At 46.0% G+C, this 25000-nt stretch overlaps 1 protein-coding gene across 1 annotated transcript in view; it reads right to left on the reverse strand.

Annotated features, from left to right (window-relative positions):
- The window catches only part of ppm1ba (protein phosphatase, Mg2+/Mn2+ dependent, 1Ba), a 47007-nt gene extending 22454 nt beyond the window's left edge, over nucleotides 1-24553 (reverse strand). The window contains exons 1-2 of the mRNA XM_063191551.1: nucleotides 24160-24553; nucleotides 2164-3082 (exon numbers count right to left, since the gene is read on the reverse strand). Coding sequence (XP_063047621.1) covers nucleotides 2164-3066 — 903 coding nt within the window. The 5' untranslated portion in view covers nucleotides 3067-3082; nucleotides 24160-24553. The remainder of the gene's footprint in view (nucleotides 1-2163; nucleotides 3083-24159) is intronic.
- Between the last annotated feature and the right edge of the window lie 447 nt (nucleotides 24554-25000).

The following is a 25000-nucleotide window of genomic DNA, read 5'->3' on the forward strand; positions in this document are numbered from 1 at the left end:
GAGCATTCTGCATTCTATGGAAGATGTTGAAAATGGACTGTGCGAATGGCAGGTTTGATCATGCCATGTCAAACGGCAACATAAATAATATGTTGTCATTAACATGCTAAAGCGGGAAAACTAGCGGAACTGGGGAAATCAAGTGACATTTGTATCGAATGTCACTGACCGTATCCATGGCAATGGTAACCACAGATCATAGTCAAGTCAGAGATGTTGGGAATATCTCTCTACAAGCCCTGATACAGTACTGTGTTGCTTTTTACTCCTGACTACACTTTTTTGATCAAACTTGAAGAATCCCATAAGTTAATTGCTTTAAGTCATTGCATTGCCATTGTTTATTAGTATCAGTTTCAGAACTTGCCCCCAAGCTGAAGTTTGCTAGCTGGCGAGTCCTTGTGGCAGGAAATTTTAGCCCATGTGAAAATCAATCTAGTTCTCAAATTTCCCTGGTTAGCCAGGGGATAGCAACATAAGTTTATTGTAATGTGGAGACATGCAAATGGCGGTGGGTTGCGTCTGTCTTATATTTCAGTCTAACGGAATTCGCCATATTGTTCACCATTGGGATTTTTCGTTAAGAAACTGGTGCTGTTAAAATGCTAATCCGCCGCATACAAAGAGACAACACCCACTTTCTAACTATGTAACGTCACAAACAAACCAATAAACCATCACCAGCGCACTGCACACCTCCCTAACACACCTGGAGAAAAAAAGACACCTATGTAAGGATGCTGTTTGTGGACTACAGTTCAGCCTTTAACACCATTGTCCCCAGCATACTCGACGACAAACTCCGGAGTCTAGGAATTCACAGTGGCCTTTGCAGCTGGATACTAGACTTCCTCTCAGCACGGATACAGGTGGTGAGAATGGGCTCCATCACATCATCCTCCTTGACCATCAGCACGGGAGCTCCGCAAGGTTGCGTTCTGAGCCCTCTCCTCTACTCTCTATATACGCATGACTGTGTGGCTATACACAACAACAACACCATCATCAAGTTTGCAGATGATACCACTGTTATCGGTTTAATCTCAAACAATGATGAAACAGCCTACAGGGAAGAAATAAACAACCTCATGGAGTGGTGTAGAGGAAACAACTTGTCTCTGAATGTGTCCAAGACAAAAGAATTAATAGTTGACTTCAGGAGGAAAGAACACCAGTTTGAAACCATTAACATCAACAGTGGAGAGGGTGAGAGACTTTAAATTCCTTGGCGTTACCATCTCAGAGGACCTCACCTGGGACAGTCACACACAGCGCATTGTTAAAAAAAGCCAGCAACGTCTGTACCACCTCAGACGATTGAGAAAATTTGGGATGAGACCCAAGATCCTGAGGTCGTTTTACAGAGGCACCATTGAGAGCATTCTGACGGGGACCATTACTGCATGGTATGGGAACTGCTCTCAAGCCAACAGGAGAGCTCTTCAGAGGGTTGTGCGTACAGCTCAGAATATATGCGGCTGTGACTTACCCTCCATACTGGAGCTATTTGAGGGAAGGAGCATCAGGAAGGCAAAGAAAATCTTGGCTGATCCTAGTCACCCCAACCATGGACTGTTTACTATGTTACCATCTAGGAAACGGTACAGAAGCCTGAAATCTCATACTACCAGACTCCAAAGTAGTTTCTTCCACCAAGCAATAAGATTACTGAATTCATGCTGAAGACAACAAGGCACTTTCTTTGCACTTTTTTCCACCACCCCCCCCCCTCTTTTTATTCTATTTTTCTTTTTAAAATCTTTTTGAGGACAAAAAAAAAGACAAACATTTTTACTCTTTATAGGCTTCAAACCTATAATAAGACGTAATAAATTAATCTTGAATCTTGAATCTTGAATCTTGAATAAAGGCATATCACAGGCACGAACAATTGCAATGCATAATAACCATAGACACACAAACACACAAACACACGCACGCGCACGCGCACACGCACACACCTTTACCCTGTAGCAGTCAACTTTTGTAGACTAGTGTCCACCAGCTCATTACAGACAGACAGACAGACAGACAGACAGACAGACACACACACACACACACACACACACACACACACACACACACACACACACACACACACACACACACACACACACACACACACACACACACACACACACACACACACACACAGCTAATCACCTTGTGCAGGCAGGTGTCCACCAGCTGGTTGCAGACGTGCTCCAGGTCGGCGGACACCTCAAGGCGCGAGCGCACAAACTCGCACAGTTCCTCGTTGCTCATGACGTCCCAGATGCCGTCGCAGGCCAGCACCACGAACTCGTCCTCAGGGGCGCGCGCGATCTCAAAGACCTCGGGCTCGGGGGACACCAGCTGCTCGGTGGGGCCCTTGCCGTCCACGCACTTGTAGTCGTAGTCGCCCAGCGCCCGCGAGACGGCCAGCGAGCCGTTGACGCGCTGGATCATGACGGAGCCGCCGGCGTTCTGGATGCGCTCCTTCTCGCGCGGGTTGCAGGGCTTGTGGTCCAGCGTGGAGAAGCAGACGCGCCCGCGCCGGCACAGCAGGGCGCGCGAGTCGCCGCAGTTGATGAAGTAGAGGTGGTGCGGCGACAGCAGCACGCCCACTGCCGTCGAGCCGCTGCGGTCCATGCCGTTGCGCAGGTCCGTGAAGCTGCGCATGTGCTCGTCGATGGCCAGGAAGCCGGCGCGGATGCCGCTCTTCACCGCGTCCACCGCACCCGGCTCGGGGCTCGTGCCCTGCCCTCCCTCGACCGTCCCTGTGCCCCCTCCGCCGCCTGGCCCTCCCCCGGCCCTCCGGAGCTCCTCGGCGCCGCCCGCCCCGGTCACGATGTGCTCCAGCAGGTGCTTGGAGGCGTAGTTGGCCACACGCGAGCCCGCGTGCCCGTCGTACACGCCGAAGAAGGACCAGTCGTCCAGGCCGTGCGGCAGGCCCAGCGCCGCCGTGTGTGCGTCCTCCATCTCCACGCGCCAGCCCTGCATGCTGCTCAGGCCGAAGCGCAGCCCGTTGCCCTCGCCATGGGCGTTGTGCTTCTCCGTCTTCGGCTTGTCTAGGAACGCCCCCATTGGCTCAGGGTGCCGCCTGGAGGAGAGAGAGAGAGAGAGAGAGTGGGGGAGGGAGGGAGAAGGTAGGGAGAGAGAGAGAGAGAGAGAGAGAGAGAGAGAGAGAGAGAGAGAGAGAGAGAGAAAGGGAAGGAGAGAGGGAGAGAGGGAGAGAGAGGAGGGAAAAGAAAGTGAGAGATGTGATTGTATTGTTTCCTTCCCTGAGTCTTGACTCAAGTTTTCCATTTTTGGGTTTATTTGTCAAGCGGCAGGGTGTGTGGGTGGGTGGTCTGCGAACACTTCCAAGACACCTCTGGATCAACGGGAGCTTCAGACCGTTAAATCAACACACACACCCAACAATCCACACAAAATAATTAGTCAGAGAGTGTCTGGTGAATTTTAACATTTGAAAGTGACCGATAAACGTCCATATTTTGTATTAAGTCCACATCTGGACGTGAAAAATCCTAAGAAGCTGAGTGAAAGGGCACAGGGGGACAGAGAGAGAGAGAGAGCTAGGAAAGATAGACATATGAAAAGACAAGAGAAGTGATTAAGATGAAGAAAGTAAGGCTGATAGAGTTGTGACGGGAGAGATGTGACGGAGGAACACAGAGGGGACACTGATGGAGAGATGGAGCCGGCGAGACAGATAAGGCCTCCCTGTAGAGCTGACAAGCTCCTGTAGAGAGACGACCGCAGTCAAATGCACACGCTTGATTTTTTAAATAAATAAAAAAAACATTTAGAAGACACACAGCCCTTGCCAGTGTTTCACTATGCTGCTAAATAGCTGAAGAATGTTGAAGAAAGCCCAAAATAGCCGTCTGACTTTTCAGAAGAGCAGATTAGCTTTGGTCTTCGGGACTGTGAAATACAAGTAATCAGCTAGTGGTCAACTTGCCTATTACATACAACTATAACCAATTGTCCTCAATTTACATCAAGAGGGGAAAAAAGATTTCACAGCTGTGAATAACAGAGCACTCAAACATCTGAGGGCATCAGGGGACGCAATAAGACATAATTACAGATCAAGAAAGCAATCGACGGACTAATTACTGATGAAAGTAGCTCTGATTGCGATAAAAAATGTCAACACTGCAAGCCATTTCCCCAGCGGCCACAGACATATGGTGTTCTCCTAAGTGGTCGTCTTATCGGACCATAAATGCAATGCCTCTGCTGACTCATCATATAGGCCCTGGCGCCTAGCTGTCCGCCTGCCACGTCCATCACCATAGAGGTAACCATGGCAACCCCAAACAAAAGCCAAACAACAACAACAAAAACGTCAATATTAGCATACCACTCATACGTGTGGCTAAACCTCTCTTATGCAAGAGGCGCTTCTTCTTTTTTCGTTCCTGACAACGGGGGAAGCCGTTTGAAGGCTGTCGGCCTTTAAGTGTTCCTGTTTGATGGCCCGCCTGACTGACTACCCTGCTTAGATGCTGAGTATTGTTCCACACAAGCGTGACATGTCTTGCTTACAAATAAACTCTCGGGATAACATGGCATGGCCAGGATGAATGAGAAGTCTCCACACTACACATGCAAGGCAGGGTAGGGCCTATTGTTCAACACAATTGTGACGTGAGCAGGTCTGCTGTACTGGTCACGCGAGCCAGTCAAGCAGGCCTCAGGGCAACCTGACACACTTGACATTGTCTTCACTCAGCATTCTCTAGAACATTATCGACTACACGATCTACTCACAGAGCCTTCTGTGTCTAGGTGAGCACACTACCGTGCACTACTCAGTGCTCGTCAGACCTCCTCCCTGAAGAAAGGTAGTGACAAATTTGTGAACTCAGAGCCTACACTTTCTGCTGGAGAATCCGGAACTCTGGAGGTCATGTTAAAAAGTCAGTGTCTCAATTTCTACTTGTTGTTACAGGTTTGTCAAATATCTTAATCATTACAAAGTGAGCACCAGGATTAGCCATGTGAAGAATTATTCCTCAATCTTGGTATCAATTTTCCTTTAAAACATCTGTGCCAGTAGATCTTACAACTGTACAGAGTCCTTCCCCTCCGCTGTCCCTTTCAACATCAGCCAGAATTAAAGCATTTGCTAACCCATGCATTCCCATGGGTCAACATTGCCCTGGTCGGCAAGTGTCTTTGTCCATAAAGACACCAAATTGTACTCCGCTAAAATCAACTCACAATGTAAACACAACACAAAAACAATGCAAAAGGGCTACCGCAGAACAGAAGCACTGGAAAATGTTGTGACAAACTATGTCCTGTCTCTACTAGGACCAGAGAGCACATTTCCGTGAGTTAATGTTACATCATCGTCCAGCTTTCAGATTGACTTTTACACACACACACACACACACACACACACACACACACACACACACACACACACACACACACACACACACACACACACACACACACACACACACACACACACACACACACACACACACACACACACACACACACACACACACACATTTCCATTCAGGAGGCAGGTTAGCTGGGCTAAATAAACAAGGCTTCCAGAAAGAGCAGGCGTGAACAGACAAGGGTAACTCGAGGCCACGGCCTACGCTTCACACCCATATAATGAATGAGTTTTTTTTTCTTCTTCTCCTCCTGTGTGCCTGAACTCACGCAGACGCATTATGCCTGCTCACTTCCTGAGCGGAGGATTAAATACACAAAGCGTCAAGTGAAAAATGCCTGGGACGTGACCGGTGCAAAATGGCATGATGTGATGTGTGAGGTGCTGTCAGAGGCGGGATGGAGGGAGCTCTCGAAGCCACTGTCCAGTGATGAGGGAGGGGAAGGGAAGGGAGGCCGGACAGACAGAGGCCTGCGGGACATTTTCATAGAAGGGTGACAAATGCCTTGCTCTGTGTGTGCGTGTACACGTGTGCGTGTGTGTGTGTGTGCGCGTGTGCGTGTGTGAGAGAGAGAGAGAGAGAGAGAGAGCGAGAGAGAGAGAGAGCGAGAGAGAGAGCGAGCAAGAGAGAGCGAGCAAGAGAGAGAGTGAGTGACTAGGTGAAACAGTGACATAGAGAGACTGGGTGAAAGAATAAAAGAGTCGAAGACAGGGTGTGAGATGGTATGTGTAAAAGAAGGAGAGGCAGAAGAGACAGGAAGAGAGATTGAAAGACAGGCAGAGAGGGAAACAAAGTGTGAGGTAGAGAGAGGAGAGAGAGAAAGACGGGAAGAAGAGAGGAAGAAAGATTAAAGGTGTGCATGCAAAGAAGGGGGAAGCAAGTGTCAAATCCAATTTTCAACAAATGTATTGGGGGGAAAAAACCCTTTGAAAGGCCAAAAAAAGCAAAAAAAACATTGACTTCAACTTTTCAACCCTTCAACTGTGCATGAACCTGCCGCTCTGCGCGCGCGCGCGCGCGCGTGTGTGTGTGTGTGTGTGTGTGTGTGTGTGTGTGTGTGTGTGTGTGTGTGTGTGTGTGCCCTGCTAGTTTCCCCCTCATCTCAACACTCATTCATTAAAGGCAATGCACTCCGGGCGGCTGACTGCCTTTCCCGGCTGGCAGTGTTGCAGCTTAAGCGTCTCGCCCCCGCGGGATCATGGGATTTGCTCTCATCAGATTTACTCGACACCTCAAACCGCCAGGCCGGGAGCTAGCTATTAACATCAGGTAGGCTTTCATACGGGCCAGGAGCTAGCTATTAGCATCAGGTAGGCATTCATATGGGCCAGGAGCTAGCTATTAGCATCAGGTAGGCATTCATATGGGCCAGGAGCTACAGTAGCTATTAGCAACAGGTAGGCTTTCATACTGGCCAGGAGCTAGCTATTAGCATCAGGTAGGCATTCATATGGGCCAGGAGCTACAGTAGCTATTAGCATCAGGTAGGCTTCCATATGGGCCAGGAGCTAGCTATTAGCATCAGGTAGGCATTCATATGGGCCAGGAGCTACAGTAGCTATTAGCAACAGGTAGGCATACAAACGGGCCTATGTGGACGAGACTAAAAAGGACCTCAAAACTTTTTCTGTTCTTTTAATTTCCTCCATGATTTATTTTGAAACATTTCTTAATCCATTCATATGGTGTGTGTAAAGTGAATACAATACAATCTGCTACAAGAAGTAAAACATGAATATATCAGAAACGGCACCACAAACTAGACCCTCTTTCTTTTCTCTCTGACCAGCCTCACTGAACCCCTGACACCGTTGGTGCTGGCACAGCAGACAGATCCCCACTGAGCTGTTTCACATTTGATCATTTGGCGTTGCTACTTGAAGGGGGCCAAAGATGTGTTGTAGATGTCTATGATGACAAGGTCATGGGTTTGTGTGGGTACTGGGTATAGTTGTTGCGGCTTGTACTACTGATATGCTATTAGGAGAGGGTGCGTTCCGGGACGCATACTGGAATCGCTAATAAAAAAACAAAGTCATCACTAGCAACTGCAGTAAACGACAAATTACTGCTGGTGCAACACCCACTTGAATGAATTTGTGCAAATGGGTCCAAATGATTGCACAAACAATGTTCAAATACGACCACCACCCCAGGCCCCGACTCACCACCCCTTCCCACTGCCTTCCTCTTTTTCATAATGCCCATGCCAGAGCAGAATCAGCGGGAAGAAACTTCTGGAAAACAAATGGCGAGCAACTGTGGGCACCCAGTGAAAAGCAGGATCGTGTGTACAGCAGCAAGTCTGTGGCCTCTGAGACACTTTCTAGCTCCCAGCATGATTCCCCCTGCAATAGATGGCTTCTACCGGGAACCTCATCCTACTTTTGGAATAACTTATCGGGATATTTCTAGGGGTGTTTATGGGGATGGGGAGCTTGTTTGTTTTTTTGTTTGTTTGTTTTATATGGGTTTGGGTGGGGGTGAAGCAGCACTGCTGGCAATTAAATCTTAATGGCACTTCAACTGGAAACGAGTCAATACTCAGTGTTGCTCCACACAAAATGTAGTTGCCTTCTGTCAATGACAATCGATTTCTTGAACTTGAACAACGCAATAAAGACAAGAAGTCAGATTTCTGGTAGAGCAGCTCATGAACATGTCAAAATAAGTATTAAAACAGACATCGATGATATAAGATCCTTGCATCTCAGTGGGACTGAGTCTACAAAGCTTGCCATACATTCATCTGACTCGAGTTCTTTTGTCAATCTGACAAGACATACTGAGTCTGTGTGTCACATCTGTATTTGCAATTCACATCAAAATACAGTAATAATGTATCATTTAAAAATAGGAATGGTTGATGACCACACAAATACAATAGGAGACCCAAACTAGACCTGAGATGAGAAGGGTAAAGTCCTTTCTCTGGCATGGACCTTGGAACTGCATCACGCTCCTCCCCTGCAGATTGTGGAGCCATCTTAGCAAATTAGCCATCTCGCTTATAAGACCCAACCATGCCACTAGACCAAGGCGGGATTATAAAGAGTGGAGCAGCTTTAAGCTGCTTTGGCAAACCCTCAAGCTCGTAAGGACATTAGGGATACATGGCAGCCAAGAATAGCCTGAGCTACACACAAAATAAAGACTACTAGAGCGATGGCTAGTCATACTGCTGAAAACGCAGCCACGCTGTACTTCCATCTCCTGTTAACACTACCTGATTAAAGCACTGTGCTGTCAGCCTTCGATGACGTCACTGAGTAAAGAAAAGGCATGCACGCACGCACATGCGCACACACACACACAGTAGGCATGACAATAGAGGCAGGCAGGCAGGCAGACGGACAATACCATACAATACAATCATCTCCAACAGTAGAGTATGTCAAGCATGGCTGCTCCACCCTGGCAGGTGATAAGGCCTGCCGTCTCTGCTTTGTGCATCATGATGGTCCATGGAAAGCGTCTGGCATCGATCTATGTTTGGTGAATTCCACACCAGAAAAATACTACAACTACAGCCAGAGGTTTCAGTAGGTCACCACCACCACCACAACGTCCAAGCCTTGAGAGAAGAGAAAAGGCCTGACGGTCTGCCATGTTATTTGTTATTCAAACACTGGATAGAAACACACACAGAAGAGACAAGAGAAGAGTAGTCTTCTTGACATTGTCCAAATACAGCAAGATGCCGTTCCACGCCAGTAGAAACAAGTTGTCCTAACCTAACCTAAGTGCTTGTCATCATATCTTTCATGACAGAGCCAGTTTGAACATTAAACAGTTTACACGAGAGACATTTGTAAAATATAACAATTCCCCAAAATTGAAAATGATTCCATACCATGGGCCAAAATTCAGTCATGGCATTACATATCTATCTCGGGCACAAATCCTACCCTACCTACCTGAGACAGACAGACAGACAGACAGACATACAGACACACACACACACACTGTCTCTCACACACACACACACACACACACTGTCTCACACACACACACACACACACACACACTGTCTCACACACACACACACACTGTCTCACACACACACACACACACACACACACACACACACACACACACACACACACACACACACACACACACACACACACACACACACACACACACACCCACACAAACACACACACACACACACACACACACACACGGCGTGTGGAGCTAGATGATCAGTCAGCCGAGTGAAAGTCACGCATAGCAGCGCCTGATAATTCCATTCACCCAAGCGAGCACTAATAAGCCTATTATATATCGTACCTTTACTTTTACAGAAGTTGTGTATAATGACTTACATAATACAAAGTAATTCAATGTAATATAATATGTTGGGCCCATATCAAGTCCTATCATACCATATCCCTAGTGTGAATACCTTGCTAGCTGATATAGCTAGCACACACACTCGTCTAGTCTGACTCTGAAGGCTAAAAAGACAGCCAAGCACATGGTGTCACAGGCAGCCAGGAGAGCGAGCGGTGGCATTTGTGCATGCCACAGTGTCTGCTACCATCACACCTCACTCCCACAGGCCTATAAATACCCCCTCCATCTTAGGTTACAACTCCCACTGGCCCATCGTAGCTCAGCACTGACTTACTTACCTCCATTCCCAACCCCAACACCCGGCCCTCTCTGTCCCAATACTCGGTGCCCTACCCATGCCTTGTCCCTGGCCTACTACACTCCGCCTGACTTGCCTGGTGACTGACTGGTGCCCCACTCTCAGCTTACAGCCAGGGGAAACCACACTTCCTAAGGAGCCCTTCCAGCCTGGGGGGGGGGGGACCAAGACGGAGAGAAAAAGAGGGGGACAGAGAAAGAGAGGGAGAATGAGAGGGAAAAAGTAGGGGAGAGTGACAGAGGGAGAGAGAGAGAGAGAGAGAGAGAGAGAGAGAGAGAAGGTGATGGACAAGGAGAGAGAGGAGAGAGGGGCAGAGAGGAGTGGGAGAAGAGAAGGAAGGGGAGAAGGAGGGAGAGAGAGGGAGGGAGGACAAGAGAAGGCATCTCTCTCTCTCCAGGTCTGGCGTGATGAATGTACCAGAGAAAGAGGAACGGGGGGGGGGTTACGCAATCCCACAGATGCAAGTCAGCCGGCCGGCTAGATGATCTACTGCAATGATATGACACGTCAGACAGACACACAAATAGTATTTCAAGTATTCTCCACCACTGACACTGCAACTCGACAAAAAAAAGCCTCTGCAAACTGCTTACTTCCCACATTTTGAAATGATTACGCTATCCCAAATGTCCAACACAAATACAACAAACCACATGTCCTGAGCTTCTCAGGCTGAGAACATAACAGTGTCTGCACACTCATCAAGTTAAGTTCCAGTTCAGCTTTAGCATCAGACACACTGCATTAAAATAAAAGGGAACAAAAACAGACAACAACGTCACTGCGGTTTAATGCAGTTGTTGTGGTCCTGACTTATGAATGAGATCAGAGACACTGAGGGGTACTTTGACGTCTCTCTTGACTCATCCATTAGCCGCGCACTGCAAGAGAGTAGCAGCCTGGAACTTAGCCAGGATTGGACTGTAACATACATCTATATTGTGTTAAGGCCTTAATTCAGTACACTAAACCTGAACAAGTAGCAGTAGATCACTACAGACCTGTACTCTTCCTTGAGGTGGTCCTCAAGTCTCAGAAAAGTTCGAGAACCTGCTGCTTGATTCTAATTCTAATTCAACAATTCTGAATGTGCAGCTGACACCAGCACCCATCCACCCAACACCAAGCAAAGGGTATTCCTACTAGGGGCGTAAATGATAATCGAAATGTATCGATGCATCGATCCTACGGCTGACAATTTAATCGAATCGTAGGGCATTCTTAAGTATCAAAATTAATCGAATCGCTGGCCCCTGTCCAATGCCCTTGCTTCATAACATAATAGAAGTAGAAAAGTAATTGGATAAAATCGAATCGAATCATATCGTATCGTAGGGAATTCTTAAGTATCGAAAATAATCAAATCCCTGCTTTAAGAAATCGATTCCGTATCGTATCAGATCGTCATGGAGGCTGTGATTTACACCCCTAGTTCCTACTATTTCCAGGACAGTAATGCTGGCAGGCTTAAGGCAACAGCAGTAGCAGCCATCTTCCTAAGAGCAGGAATTTTCAATAACAATCAAGGCTCCACTGCAGATTCAGATTCAAGAGGGGGGGGGGATTCAAGGCCATCCACATGTCCTTAACTCACCTCAGAGTTGGACAGGATTCAGCAGAAGCATGTCACATCTGTCTGTCTGTCTGTCTGTCTGTCTGTCTGTCTGTCTGTCTGTCTGTCTGTCTGTCTGTCTGTCTGTCTGTCTGTCTGTCTGTCTGTCTGTCTGTCTCCTCCACATGGCTGTTCCCTCCCTCACCTTTCCTCTATACTCACTGCCCCTCCTCCTACACATTCATGGCCATGTACACATGTCCATCTGCTCACATATAGTGGACACTATGAAGCACACATTCCATTAAAGTGCTGAGAGAGGAGGAGAGAGAGAAAGACAGAGAGAGAGAGAGAGAGAGAGAGAGAGAGAGAGAGAGAGAGAGAGAGAGAGAGAGAGAGAGAGAGAGAGAGAGAGAGAGAGAGAGAGAGCAGAAAGCCAGCCCCTGGAATCTATAGCACTGCTGCGATGACGTAACCAGCTGAAGTCCTGTCATGTGTTCCGTCACTATGGCGACTAGGCCTGGAGCGGTAGCAGAGTGGTTGCTGTGGTAACAGGAAGCACCAACACTTCTCTCTCTCTCACACACACACACACACACACACACAGATCTTTCACTGACACACACACACACACACAGATCTTTCACTCACACACACACACACACACAGATCTTTCACTCACACACACAGAGATCTTTCACTCACACACACAAATCTTTCACTCACACACACACACACACACACACACAGAGAGAGAGAGAGAGATCTTTCACTCACACACACACAGATATTTCACTCACACACAGGTCTCTCTCTCTCTCTCTCTCTCTCTCTCTCTCCTCTCTCCTCTCTCCTCTCTCTCTCTCTCTCTCTCTCTCTCTCTCTCTCTCTCTCTCTCTCTCTCTCTCTCTCTCTCTCTCTCTCTCTCTCTCTCTCTCTCTCTCTCTCTCTCTCTCTCTCTCTCTCTCTCTCTCTCTCTCTCTCTCTCTCTCTCTCGTCTGTGTTTTCCAACGCTCCCTGGCCTTCCAATGTCGACAACAGGGATTTACTCAGGCACTCAATTCCAAGCAAAAGCACCAAGTGCTCAAGAACATCCTGCATGTGCACTTGAATGAAAACGTGCTATAAACACAGGTCAAAAGGGGTACAAAAACACTACCCAATCATAACCAATCATACAACGGCCTACTTTATACACTTCAACACAGCTTCTCACAGGACCACCACGGCCCTGAGTCGGTCAATGTGCAAAACTAACAATATCCATCATTACGTGGGGGTAAAAAAATATATATGTTCGAACGCCATTTGAAATGGTACGAGAGAGGAAATATTGTATGGATGGATGCACAATCAAAATCAAAGGCTTGAAAACACACCAAACCAAAGATTTTCGATCGTCTGCCTTTTTATCATCTCTGACCAAACCATCACCCTCAGTCCAAACACTAGGAGCTACTCTCATTATTTGGCAGGTGGCGATTTCCATGTATGGGCAGTGTGTGTGTGTGTGTGTGTGTGTGTGTGTGTGTGTGTGTGTGTGTGTGTGTGTGTGTGTGTGTGTGTGTGTGTGTGTGTGTGTTTGCAGGGTTTGTGTGTGTCATAAACGTAACCATATCCAAAATGTTAAGTCTCATCAGGCCTGCCCCGCTCAGCTCCTGGCATCGGACAGCACTGTCGTCTACTCTGACCTCGCGCTCCCTCGTTCACTAAGCCCCGGGTGAAAGACAAACACTCGTTATTTCAGCGCCAGAGCAGCTGTGAGCTGTGTGACAGGAGGAGCTGTGTGTGTGTGTGTGTGTGTGTGTGTGTGTGTGTGTGTGTGTGTGTGTGTGTGTGTGTGTGTGTGTGTGTGTGTTAAGGGTGCTTCCACCAACAGGACAAGACGACTCATACATACAACAGCACAGACTGAGGGGGATTTGAATTCTGAATCAATGTCTCCACCAGCTTTTACGCTACCCCAAGGGAAGTCAACATTGTTTCAATGGTTCATCAATTGCACAAGGGCGAAAGCCACCACTGAATTTGGTTTGCCACCCTCGGCTATAATAATGGCAGAAAGTAGATACCAAGAAGGAGCACTACAGACATATCCTTCTTTGCTTTCCAAACTTCCAAGAAGTGCAGAAACTGAGTACAACATGTTTACACATGGTGTGGAGACAACAGGTCCAGAAACAAGACAGCATTACGCAGTCCTTAACCAGACACTATTGCATTCTTGCTTAGACTTTCCGCTAATCAGGTAATTCAGTTCGGTCTTTGTATTCCCTGGCCAACGGCTATGTGAGATGTACTACAAAGGCAGAGAGTAAACTGTGAAAACAAACCAACTATTCAGGGCTGCATTTCTCAACAATGTTGTAGCAAACTAAGTGCAATTTCTCATTGAAAACCTTGTAAGTTACTAACTGGTTAGCGACTTTGTTTTTGAAAAACGGGGTCCTGTAGGGAACTTCTAGAGTCAATGTACTACTCTGCAGCCATTATGCAGCTCTGTGATATCCATTTTAGTAACAAAGTCAACTTATTAGGTCAACCAAATTCAAATTTACGTTTACTCTGGATTCTCAGGCAAAGCTCTCATTGTTCAGTAGTGTTAATTCTAGAGCTCCAGATACAAAGGTGAGATGGGCACCTAGCCATTGCCCACTTCTCCTGATGCTTCACACGTCTGAGCCCTGCCCTGGCTCTTCGTCACCCGGACACTAAATGTGCATCTCCTCATAACTGCCAGACGCTCTCCTATTCCAGACTAGGCTATACCAACCTCGTCATGCAAGTAGACGGGAAACTCCATTGCTAAAAATAACGTTGGCATAGCAACGTTACCGGGTTACGGTAGCACGCCCCCTCCCCCCGATCTCCCCATCGCCCCCGGCCTCGTCATTCAGCAGGCCTCTTCAGATGGCAATGCCAGCCTTCCACCAAGACACACCCACTGCAAAGGAGCCGGCCATACATGGGCACCCATACAGAGGGCATCTTTATCAGTCAGAGAGACACACACACACAGGCATAGAGAGAGACAGAGAGAGCCAGACAGAGACAGACACACCGAGTCCCAGCGAGAGAGTCAAACAGGCAAATAGGCAGACAGAAAGAGGGTAAAAGAAAAGACGAGACACAATGAATGTCTGCAAGCGAGAGAAGGAGAGAATGTAATCACCCAAGAGACCTTCAAAGAAAGACAGGAAGAGAACATCCCCATGTAGAGAGAACATCCCCCAGTGTAGCTTATTCACCACGGCCGTCTATGGGGCTTAGGGCTGTAATGATACTCCCAACTCACGATTCGGTTCGTATCACGATTTCTGACCTACGGTTCGATACTCCCCACGATTTCTGAAATGTATCTCATTTGAAGCTTAGAAGCACTATCACATTGTATCATAGCATTGTTTTCTGGACTGAAGGATAGCAACATTTTGAAAGGGTACCATATCGCCTCCTGACATCACGATACAGTATCGTGACTGAGTAAAGCGATTTCTCAGTTCGATCCAATATTGTTACAGCCCTGGGGGCGATGAAAGCGGGCATCACTGGAAAGTCTGAGAGGTCTCGCTGGCTGGCTTTTAACACTGTGAGGCCAACAAAGCTGAGCAGAGAGGTGTGGGTCTGCACACCACACACTGAGGGAGGGAGTGGTGCTTAACAGAATGGGACAAGACAAAAACACACCTGAAATAAACAACACAGGCTTCTTCAGGCAGCAGGGCCTGTTAACAATTACATTTGTCCTTATGTAACCTTCCCCTCACAGAGGACCTGCTCTGGCTTCAACGGCAAGGGAGAGAGGGGTAGAGAGAAAGAGAAAGGAGAGAAAGGAGGGACAGAAACAGAGACCAAGAGAGATATCAGAGACAAGCAAAGATATATGTAAACAAGCAGACAGAGAGGTGGAGAAGAGACCACGAAGGGCAAAAACACAGACAGATGGAGAGACAGAGAAAGACAGAGAGACAAGGAGAGAGAGAGAGAGAGAGAGAGAGAGAGAGAGTTAGAACTACAAACCGAAAACTAGGTGAGAGGCATTCCACTAAATGGGTGGTGGATATGAGGCGGGTGAGTCAGCGTGGCTCCTTTGCAGTCGCCTCTCTGTCTGGCTGACAGCAGGGCTGCTTTGCTGTACTCTTGCTCTGCTCTGCACCACCAGTACAGTACAGTAAAGTGCAGTACAGGGGCTCCGCTCTGCATGTGGGGGCTCAACAATCTGGCAGGCAGCCTGGGCTAACGCTGCTGGGCTGGGCTGGACTGGCTAAACAACACAGGGGCCTCACTCCTACCTTACTCCGCTTTGATCCTCTCATCTCATCTCCTTCGCTCTCCTCTCCACTCCACTCCTCTCCCTCCCAGCTCTCATTTCTCCTCTCCTCTCCTCTCCCATCACCATTCTCTCCTCTCTGACCCCAACCTTCAGAGATCCGGGTCAAGCCCATTCAAGACCCCAGTACATCTAATGCAAGAGATGCCAGGGCAGGCTGAGAGGAGAGAGAAGAAGGAGTTGTCTCTCAATCCATCAAAGGCTGTAGATGTATCATGGAGAAAAGATATGCCGACTGCAGACATTTGGGGTTTTAAGTGATACACTTGGATTTATGAGGGGCACCTTGTAAAAATAATATAATATCAGCATTTTACATTTGACTTTTTGACATACAATGCAAGTGCACCAGAAATGGATGCAATGCTCTTCCCCTCTTCCTCTGTTCTGCTTCTGCCCTGCCCACGCTTGAGTAATATGACCCCAGATCAACATCCCAAGTACCTACAATTACATCTCCAACAATGCTGCTCATGTTGTGCTTAGTCATGCTTAGTCACTGCGCACATAAGACTGCCAAAGGTCATCCTACTAATGATCTCGTTACTTTTTCAAAAATACTTATGATCAAATTCTTTATTCATTATGACTGGGAAATACATGCATGAAAAGGTGGATCTTCTGCCATTTTGAATTCCTTGTAAGACTGCCAAATGTACTGCACTTTGATCAGACCAGCAAATGTATTTTCAAGATACAGTTGTGTTGCTCATGCTACCATTGATTTGTCAGTACCCCACAACACTGCATTTGTTTTTGTTCAGCCCTTTCCAAGACCCTGGCCATTCTAATAGGGGTATGGTTTGTTTGTTTTGCCTATGAGATCAATGAGCAAGATTTGGTTTCATCAAAAGTTTAAAAAAAAAAAAAAAAAAAAAAAACACAACTGAGAGCAAGCTATGCTTTGACATGAGGTCAACTGGGTTAAACAAGAGCCAGGCTGTTAATGTATGCAACACCCTATCTGTATTGCGCGCACACGCACACACACACACAGGGTAGAGTTACACTCCCTCAAGAGGGAGCATGCTAGATAGGTACTGAAGAGGTGAGGGGGAACAGATGAGATGACATGAGCCAAGTTACTTCAGTGAGTGAAGTTAACGAGCTAATTTGATTTGCCGATCCCTTCATTAGATCCTTGTGGTGTTGCATTAGTTCCAGACCAAAGGGCCTGGCTGTGCAGTAACTGCAGCAGCAGCAGCAACCCTATAGTATCCATCCACACGATGACTTACTTATTTTATATCTTCAAGTTGGTCTCTGGCAAATTTACCCTTAACGCAGACTTATCAAATCAATCCAATCAAGGTAGAAGAAACTTCAAAGGTTACAAACAAATACTTTGATGGCGAAAAGATAAGCAGAGTATTGGCAGACACATACCAGAGGAGGACGCAGATTGTACTTGAAACACTACAGTAGGTACTAGGTAGGGTACACGTAGAACCCCCAGATATTGACTTGGTTACAAGTGCATTGCACACAGGGCCCCTGGTCAAGATACTGAGAGGGGCCCCCATAAAGCCTGCCAAGGTCACAACAGGGGCCCCATCACAAATACGAGAAGGTCTTGGGCCCCGGGGCACATGCCCTGCTACCCCACCACACCATCATCACCACTTCAACAGCTCCGCTCCTCATTGGTTGGTATATGACGCTCTACGATGCCAAAGAGCAGAGTAGACATCACACGCCTCACGTTGCTCATGTTCCCCACTTCAGACAGACGCTGTTGAGACTTGCTGAATCAGCAATACAAACCCAGTTCGGGTTTCATGGTTCACTGAAAGCTGCACTCAGGTCTGTTGAACTGGCAGGGTGCCCTGCGTTGATGAATGCTTTATAGAGGTATCAAAACTCATGCTTTAAACTTCCACTTCCTCCCCTCTTGCCTACTTAATGGCATCATCTCCTGTATAATGAGGGAGTGCAGCTCCACTGGGGATATGAATACACTGCATTACTATATAATACAAAACACATCCTCCATATAAATATACTGCATTACCACATAACCAACATTTTAACCTCCCTCGCTTGCCACAGGGAATAAACACTATATTACTACTCGTAAAGCCATATAAATATACTACACAACCACATAACCAACATCTTAACCTCTTCTGCCACAGCGGATATGAATACACTAGATGGTGTCCAGCATGGTAATGAGACTGACATTGTTTAGGGGCTGCATGAATGCCGGCATCAACATTGTGTAGCTAAATTTCATAAATGGGTGGTTGACGTGACGCCTTGTTTTTTCGTAACATTGGTTAAAAACCTACAAAACTGATATTTTTCCTTTAAAAAAACAAATGTCAATGAAAGAAGATGTGGTACATCGTGTTTCATATTAGTCTTAGATGAGAAGAAACATTTTTGTTAAGATTTATGTAAAGGTTTATATGTCAAATATCATGCGGTGTGACTAACATTAATGAAACCTGGAATATTATATATAAATTAACCAACAACATTTTGAATAATGTATGAAGCATTTGGCATGATTGCATAAATGTTAACTTATATTAGGATATGTGAATGTGAAAAAAACTCAAGACAGTAATATTAACTACAAGTTCAATTTCGTAACACAAATTGCGTCCTGTGGGGTGACATGTATGTCAATGTTTGTGAACGGGCAGCTGCAAGGCCAACTACAAGGGTCTTAAAGACTGGCTCCAAACCAGTACCTCAGTTATTGGAGAGTGCTGTGGAAGTTTAAGGTGACTATTAACCTCTTAATATGTCTTCATATTGCAATGTTACTGTCACGCACACAATGCTTAGGTTCATTTTATGGCGTCCTGTGGTGTGAATGCTCTTATAGAAGGAAAAAAAGGTTTTTTTTATAAATGAAAAACACATATTAAGATTAAACACAACATCATTATCAAGTTAGCATGAGCTCAGATGTCAGTCATGAATACAAAAGGATTAAAATGGCCATAATGCAGTGAATTTCCTGTGGTGTGACTTCATTTTCCTGTGGTGTGACATGCCTATGCAATGTGTTGATGCAGGACACATTTTCCCCAAAATGGCAAAAATAAGGCGAAATTCCACGGACCACTAAGTGCTTTATTTTTTCTATTTTTTTCCCCCCAATTTTTTCCATCATTTTTTTCAGGAATTGGAAGTTTTGGGGTTTTTTTGCATTACGCCCTTAAACGTCAACCACCCAAATACCTAATACAGCATTTTTTAAATGCTGCCGTACCATTTGACATTTTCAGGGGCAACCAGACATTCATTGTGTAAAATGGTTAAAAAGATAAACTTAAATGACATCACATAACCAACAACCTCTCCTGTGTGTGCACTATGGTCTTCAAACCACTATCATCATGTCTTATCAAGTGTCACCTTCTCACAGCAGTGTTGAAAGTCCATATTTTACAACGTAACAGCAAAAGATAACATGTTTATGGGACGAGTATTTTTTTGGTGCCGAAATTGCCTTTTGTACTTACTAACAATCACAAATCAAACTTGAGAATTTCTAACATGGCCGAGAAAAAGACCAAACTTGAAAATGAGAAGACCAAACTTCAACGTGAGAACACACGCCATGAAATACAAATGAAAGTGTGCAAACACTTGTCCAGACATGAAGTTAATGTGCAAAATAATATTGTGAGGAAATGGCAAACTCGGCACACACATTTTCTTTCGGACAGCAAATGGCCATGACCCGGGACTGGTGAATTAGGTTGGAGATAAAGAGACATGATCCTGCTCAAAAACAAATAAGTTACGGTTTCCCAAGTCACTGGAACTCCCACCCCACTCGCTACACACACACACGCACACGCATGCACACACACAAATGACGTGACTTTCAGCTGCAAATACCCCAACTCCCCCCATCCAACCACAATTGAAGATATGCCTCTCTCATCCACCCCCGGTCCAGCTCTGTAATAGATATGACCTCACAGTCTTTAACACCCTCCCGATGGCCAAGACTTTTTCTCAGGGACGAGGAGAGCAGTGCAGTGCAGGATCAGGGCAGAAGCCAGACAGGTCCTGCCTCTCTCCCATGGTAGAAGCTGGATACATGTCAACTGGCAGCCATCGACCCAACGGGACGGCGATGGAATGTTGTTTAAAAAAAAAAGGGAACAAGGAAGACCAACACTTGCAATGAGGAGGACCACAAGCTAGTCCAGAGCTGAGGAAAAGAAAAGCCCAATAATAACACAACTGCTTTGCTTTCAGAGCAAAGGGCCTGAGAGTGCCAGGTGCCAACTTTCACTGTTTGGACTAAACTGGCAAAGGAAGGGGAAAAGAAAGACGGTGGCACATGTGTCCTACTGGTATCCATGGAAATATCAAGACACCTGGAGCTTTGGTGTCTGCTGGTTTCAACTTCAATTTCATAAACTGAATTCATGTGAGGCCGGCACTAGGCATAACCACGTGCAAGGGAATATATTCTGGGTAGCCCTAGTTATTGGTGTAACACCACAAATTGATACATTACCATGTGCAACTGGTCCAGTAACAGCTCGCAGTCACTAAACTCTCATCACTACACATAAAAATGTACTCGCAAATACAATATAATGCAAAACAAGTGTGTAAGAGTTGTATGCTGTAAGTTCCCCTTAAAAAATAATCACGCGCCATAGTATAAGTGGCTCCTGTCAGTAAACAACAGAGGCATGTCTAACAAAAGCAGTCAGACCGTGGCGGGGGAGAAACCAAAAACAAGGTTCTTCGCCCTGCTAACAGCAGACCCTTCTAGAGTAGTGGTGGGGTGAGCTAATGGCAAAACCATCTGGAGACGGTAATCTGATGACAACATTCACTTTTCCACACACTGACTGGACTACAGACACGGGACCGACCAACCAGCTTACACTCTTGAAGTCAAAAGGGCTTATCTACTCTACCCTGTTATAGGGACTGCAGAACAAACCGAAGCCCTTTTAACATTCCAGCATTAGAAGAAGAAAAAAAAACACAACAAGTGTGCCAAAAACTACATCATTGCTACAAAAATAGATGGAACTGTCCACAGAATGGCCCATTCTCCCTCCCCCACTTCACTCCATTTACTACGTCAACTGACAAAAACGGCAACGCTGAGTGAGATCACTTGCTGTGATGCTGCTGCTCATGCATTTGATCTCGTTGAACATGTTTTTGAAATGGAAGAAAAAGACACGAGTGGTTCAACGAAAAAAAAATCTGTTTTTATAAACACCCAAGTGGGAGAAGACAGGAAGCTATGTCTGTGGGTCCCTACTAGGGCAAGTCCAACTCCCAGTCATGCTACAGGGGCATGGGCCAGGGGGTGGGGACTCTTTCTTTCGGGGGACCACTTCAAAGTCCTCCAAGGGTCGTACTATGAACACAAACCACACAAAGCCAACAACAGACCCCACCTTCTCTAGGTGCCCTGAAATATAAACAAAACATGTCATATTTCATGTGAACATGTCATATCATAACATGTCATATTTCATGTGAAGCTGTATAACATTAACATTAAAAACGGATTCGGATGAGACAGCCTCAAGGGCTGCAAACGGCCCTTGAAACATAGGTTCCCCAGCCCTGGCTTAGGCTGTAAAAGAGGGGGACATCAGGGGGGTGTGGTTGGGGGTTCAAGGATGACACCATGGATCAGCCCCCTGAGACGGCTAAAATAAGCCCTTTGTTGTGTTTGTGTGTGTCCATAAAAGGGTGAGGAGGTCCACACACGACACTCAAACACAAACACACACACAGACACACTCGCAACAACACACACACACACACACACACACACACACACACACACACACACACACACACACACACACACACACACACACACACACAACAGGAGAGCCAGGACACCTCCCCAAATGTGTCAGATGAAAGGAGTGACTGTGAGATAAAAGGGACGTCACTCTGCAGGTGGGGGAGAAACCATGTAACTCTCAGTGCAACAATAACCAACCTGACTGTGTCCAGAGTATCTCGATCTTGTGTGTGTGTGTGTGTGTGTGTGTGTGCGTGTGTTCGCTGGGGGTGGGGGGGCGGCGGTCTTGTGTGGACGTTCTGTGAACAAACGGACCATTAAGCTTTGACTACCACCCCAGACAGGCGAGTGAGGGTGTCCAATAACGGCAGAGTAAGTGATGCCATGAAAATGTGAAACAGAAAATACACTGCAGTGAGAGTAGAGCAGTCCCACGTTCGAGCACTGTGTGCTAAGTTTTGCTCCAGCTTGCCTTTTGATTGGCTGAGACGAGACACGACGCAAAACGTTCTGCAACGTTTCATGAGTCTTGAATTCAGGGCAAGCAAAAGTGCAACAACAAATCTACAACAAGACTATACACATACACATACACAAACACACACACACACGCACACACACACTGAACTTCATGCGCATTATAATGCCTGTGAGTGCTTGTCAGTTCGCAAGTTATCTTAGTGCGTCCATGAATGATCACCAAGCCTTATGCAGACATGCATGCGGAGGCCTTGCATGTCTTGCCTGCCTGCACATCCTCAGCACCATTCTGAATCCTGAACCACATGACATGAGGGAGACCTCCGGACCAAATTGTCAAAAGTACATCTGGTTCCAGTCACACTAACTTTAACACTGACAACTGACATGGCTTTTGATATTTTTTGCTGTGCCTTCACTTTTCCACACTCTTTCTTCTCTACGAAGGGGGGGGGGGGGGGGCTTGAGTAAACAGAGCAGAGACATGTACCGTAACTTTACCTATCATAAAAGATCTCCCCCCCACCCCCACATAAAACAACTATAGACAGGCTGAAAGACACTACGGAAAGCATAGACCCTCCAACAGTGTTTACTTTCAAGACAAAACAAATTGTTGCCTCAGGTAGGTGTGTGTGTGTGTGTGTGTGTGTGTGTGTGTGTGTGTGTGTGTGTGTGTGTGTGTGTGTGTGTGTGTGTGTGTGTGTGTGTGTGCGTGCGTGCATGCGCGTTCTGCTACTGCCACCCCCACAAGTATCTCTCATCCTTCCAAGAACTGGCCCACAACAAACTTTTACCTGGAAAGGTTTTGGACCATGACAGTCATGCTTCTGTGCAATTAAAAGACAATGGTGCAGTAGTCTAAATTGACAGGTAGAAGAACACATCAAACTTGAGTGAAATAAGTAGAGAGTAGAGAGCCCTGCCGTATAATTAAATTCTTTGTTTGTGAAGTCAATACACTGACACAGCAATCAATCCATCTTCATCGATCAATCAAGCACCCCAAGCAGTTGATTCTAGGGCGCACAGGCTTATGTCTTCACACAACACCCAGAGTACTCCACTCCTGTGAAATACAGTAAAGGTGGCTCAAGTGTCAACCGGGACGAGGGTTGTGCGTCTAACAGGCTGAAAGACAACTCTATGGATATGCTTTCACCGTAGATACAAATTCCTGCTTCTTGGAGCTTCTCTGTTCAAACAGTAAGCATGCATTTAATAACCAGGACATACTAATTTCAAATAATTCGTACACACGAACATATTGGATTTTTAAACGACAGGCTATACATATTTGGCCCTAGATCACCTCAAACGACGTGTAGTATTATGCACAAAACAAGGAAAGTGCTCTCAAGATAGCTAGCATCTAAACCATATTGCGGCTATTCTATAGTCAATGTTAACAAACATGTCAATTGACGTCAGAGGACGCATTTACAACATATCCAGAATGACAGCTGATGTCAAATTCAATGCATAGTCACTTGCTGTCACTTCACAGTGGAAAAACCAACAATCCATGCCACGCTATCAGCATTCACTGGTTTTGATTATGTCCAACCCGTGACACCAACTGACATTATCTGTATGTCATAAAAGCAAACGTGTGGACTGGCGAGACTCCAGCTACGACTAGCTTAGGTTATGTTAGCTTGCTAGATAACATTAGGTCTGTGTGCGGCTGGGCCAAGACAGCTTTCATGGTGCTACAGACTGTTACACATCATAGCAAAAGCAATGTCTTCATTAAAATGATTGCATGTTGAATCGTGTTATTTAAAATTAAAATGAATGGGCAACAAAACGACAGTTAGCTCTTCAGCCAATGTGCTTCCTCGGTCCACTGCAAAGAGGCGCCGCATACAGTAACATTTACGTTGCCTGACGTTACGAAACACAACTGAGTTAGCTATGTTGCTAGCTGCTACTAATTCTTGCTAGCTAACGAAATAGTTAGCTACTTACGTTTACGTTTTCAGGATGAAGTTATATCTTCCCTCTCCCCTTGACACCGGAGATAGGTTCACAACTTCAACTGGATGTGTTATATTTGTGTGAGATGATGGAGGAGATTTTTACACAAGCTCGCCAACCAGAACTAACGTTACAGCTAGCAGGCAAGCTAATGCGACCAGGGTTCACACGGCCAATTCTCCTTTAAACACTTCCCGGCTCCGAACGCGGAGCTTTTCGTGCATTTTTGACACCCCTCTAATTACCCTCTATAGTGCTATTGTTTGGATGCTCATAAGCGAAAACAGTGGCAATATTTTGGCGAAAAAACGAGTTAAATTAGGTCGCTAGTTATTACAAATAGATGACGTTCTTTCCTTCGTTTCTCCATTGATGGCCCAGAATTCTCCCTGGGCTCAATGTCCAGACCAAGAGGCGGGACTGTGATTCCTGAAAGCCAATCATTTCTCAGGGAACAGAAACGCAGAGACCTCAAATTGGTTTCTATTCTTATCGATTGGGTTACAGACAAGCTATGAAATGAATGTACTTTCTTTATCAAAATAATGCAGGAATTGCATAATGTGTGTAAATATATAGAGTAAAAATGTATACTCTCATTGACCTTGTAAATCTCATTGATATTCTGAAACTGTCAAATTCATACAATTCAATTATTTCAAATCAAATAACCCATCAGCCTCAACGCTGTCTTATCAACTTGTTTGTTGTATCACATAGGCTGTCATTTAAGCCAGGAGTCAAAAGGTTATGCATTTTTGCCCTTCAGATGAGCAGCATGAATAGTGTGTGTCTGACAAACACCTCTGGAAATATATTTCCTAATATAAGC

Source organism: Engraulis encrasicolus, chromosome 24 (assembly GCF_034702125.1).
Source record: "Engraulis encrasicolus isolate BLACKSEA-1 chromosome 24, IST_EnEncr_1.0, whole genome shotgun sequence".
NCBI classification, from domain to species: Eukaryota; Metazoa; Chordata; class Actinopteri; order Clupeiformes; family Engraulidae; genus Engraulis; species Engraulis encrasicolus.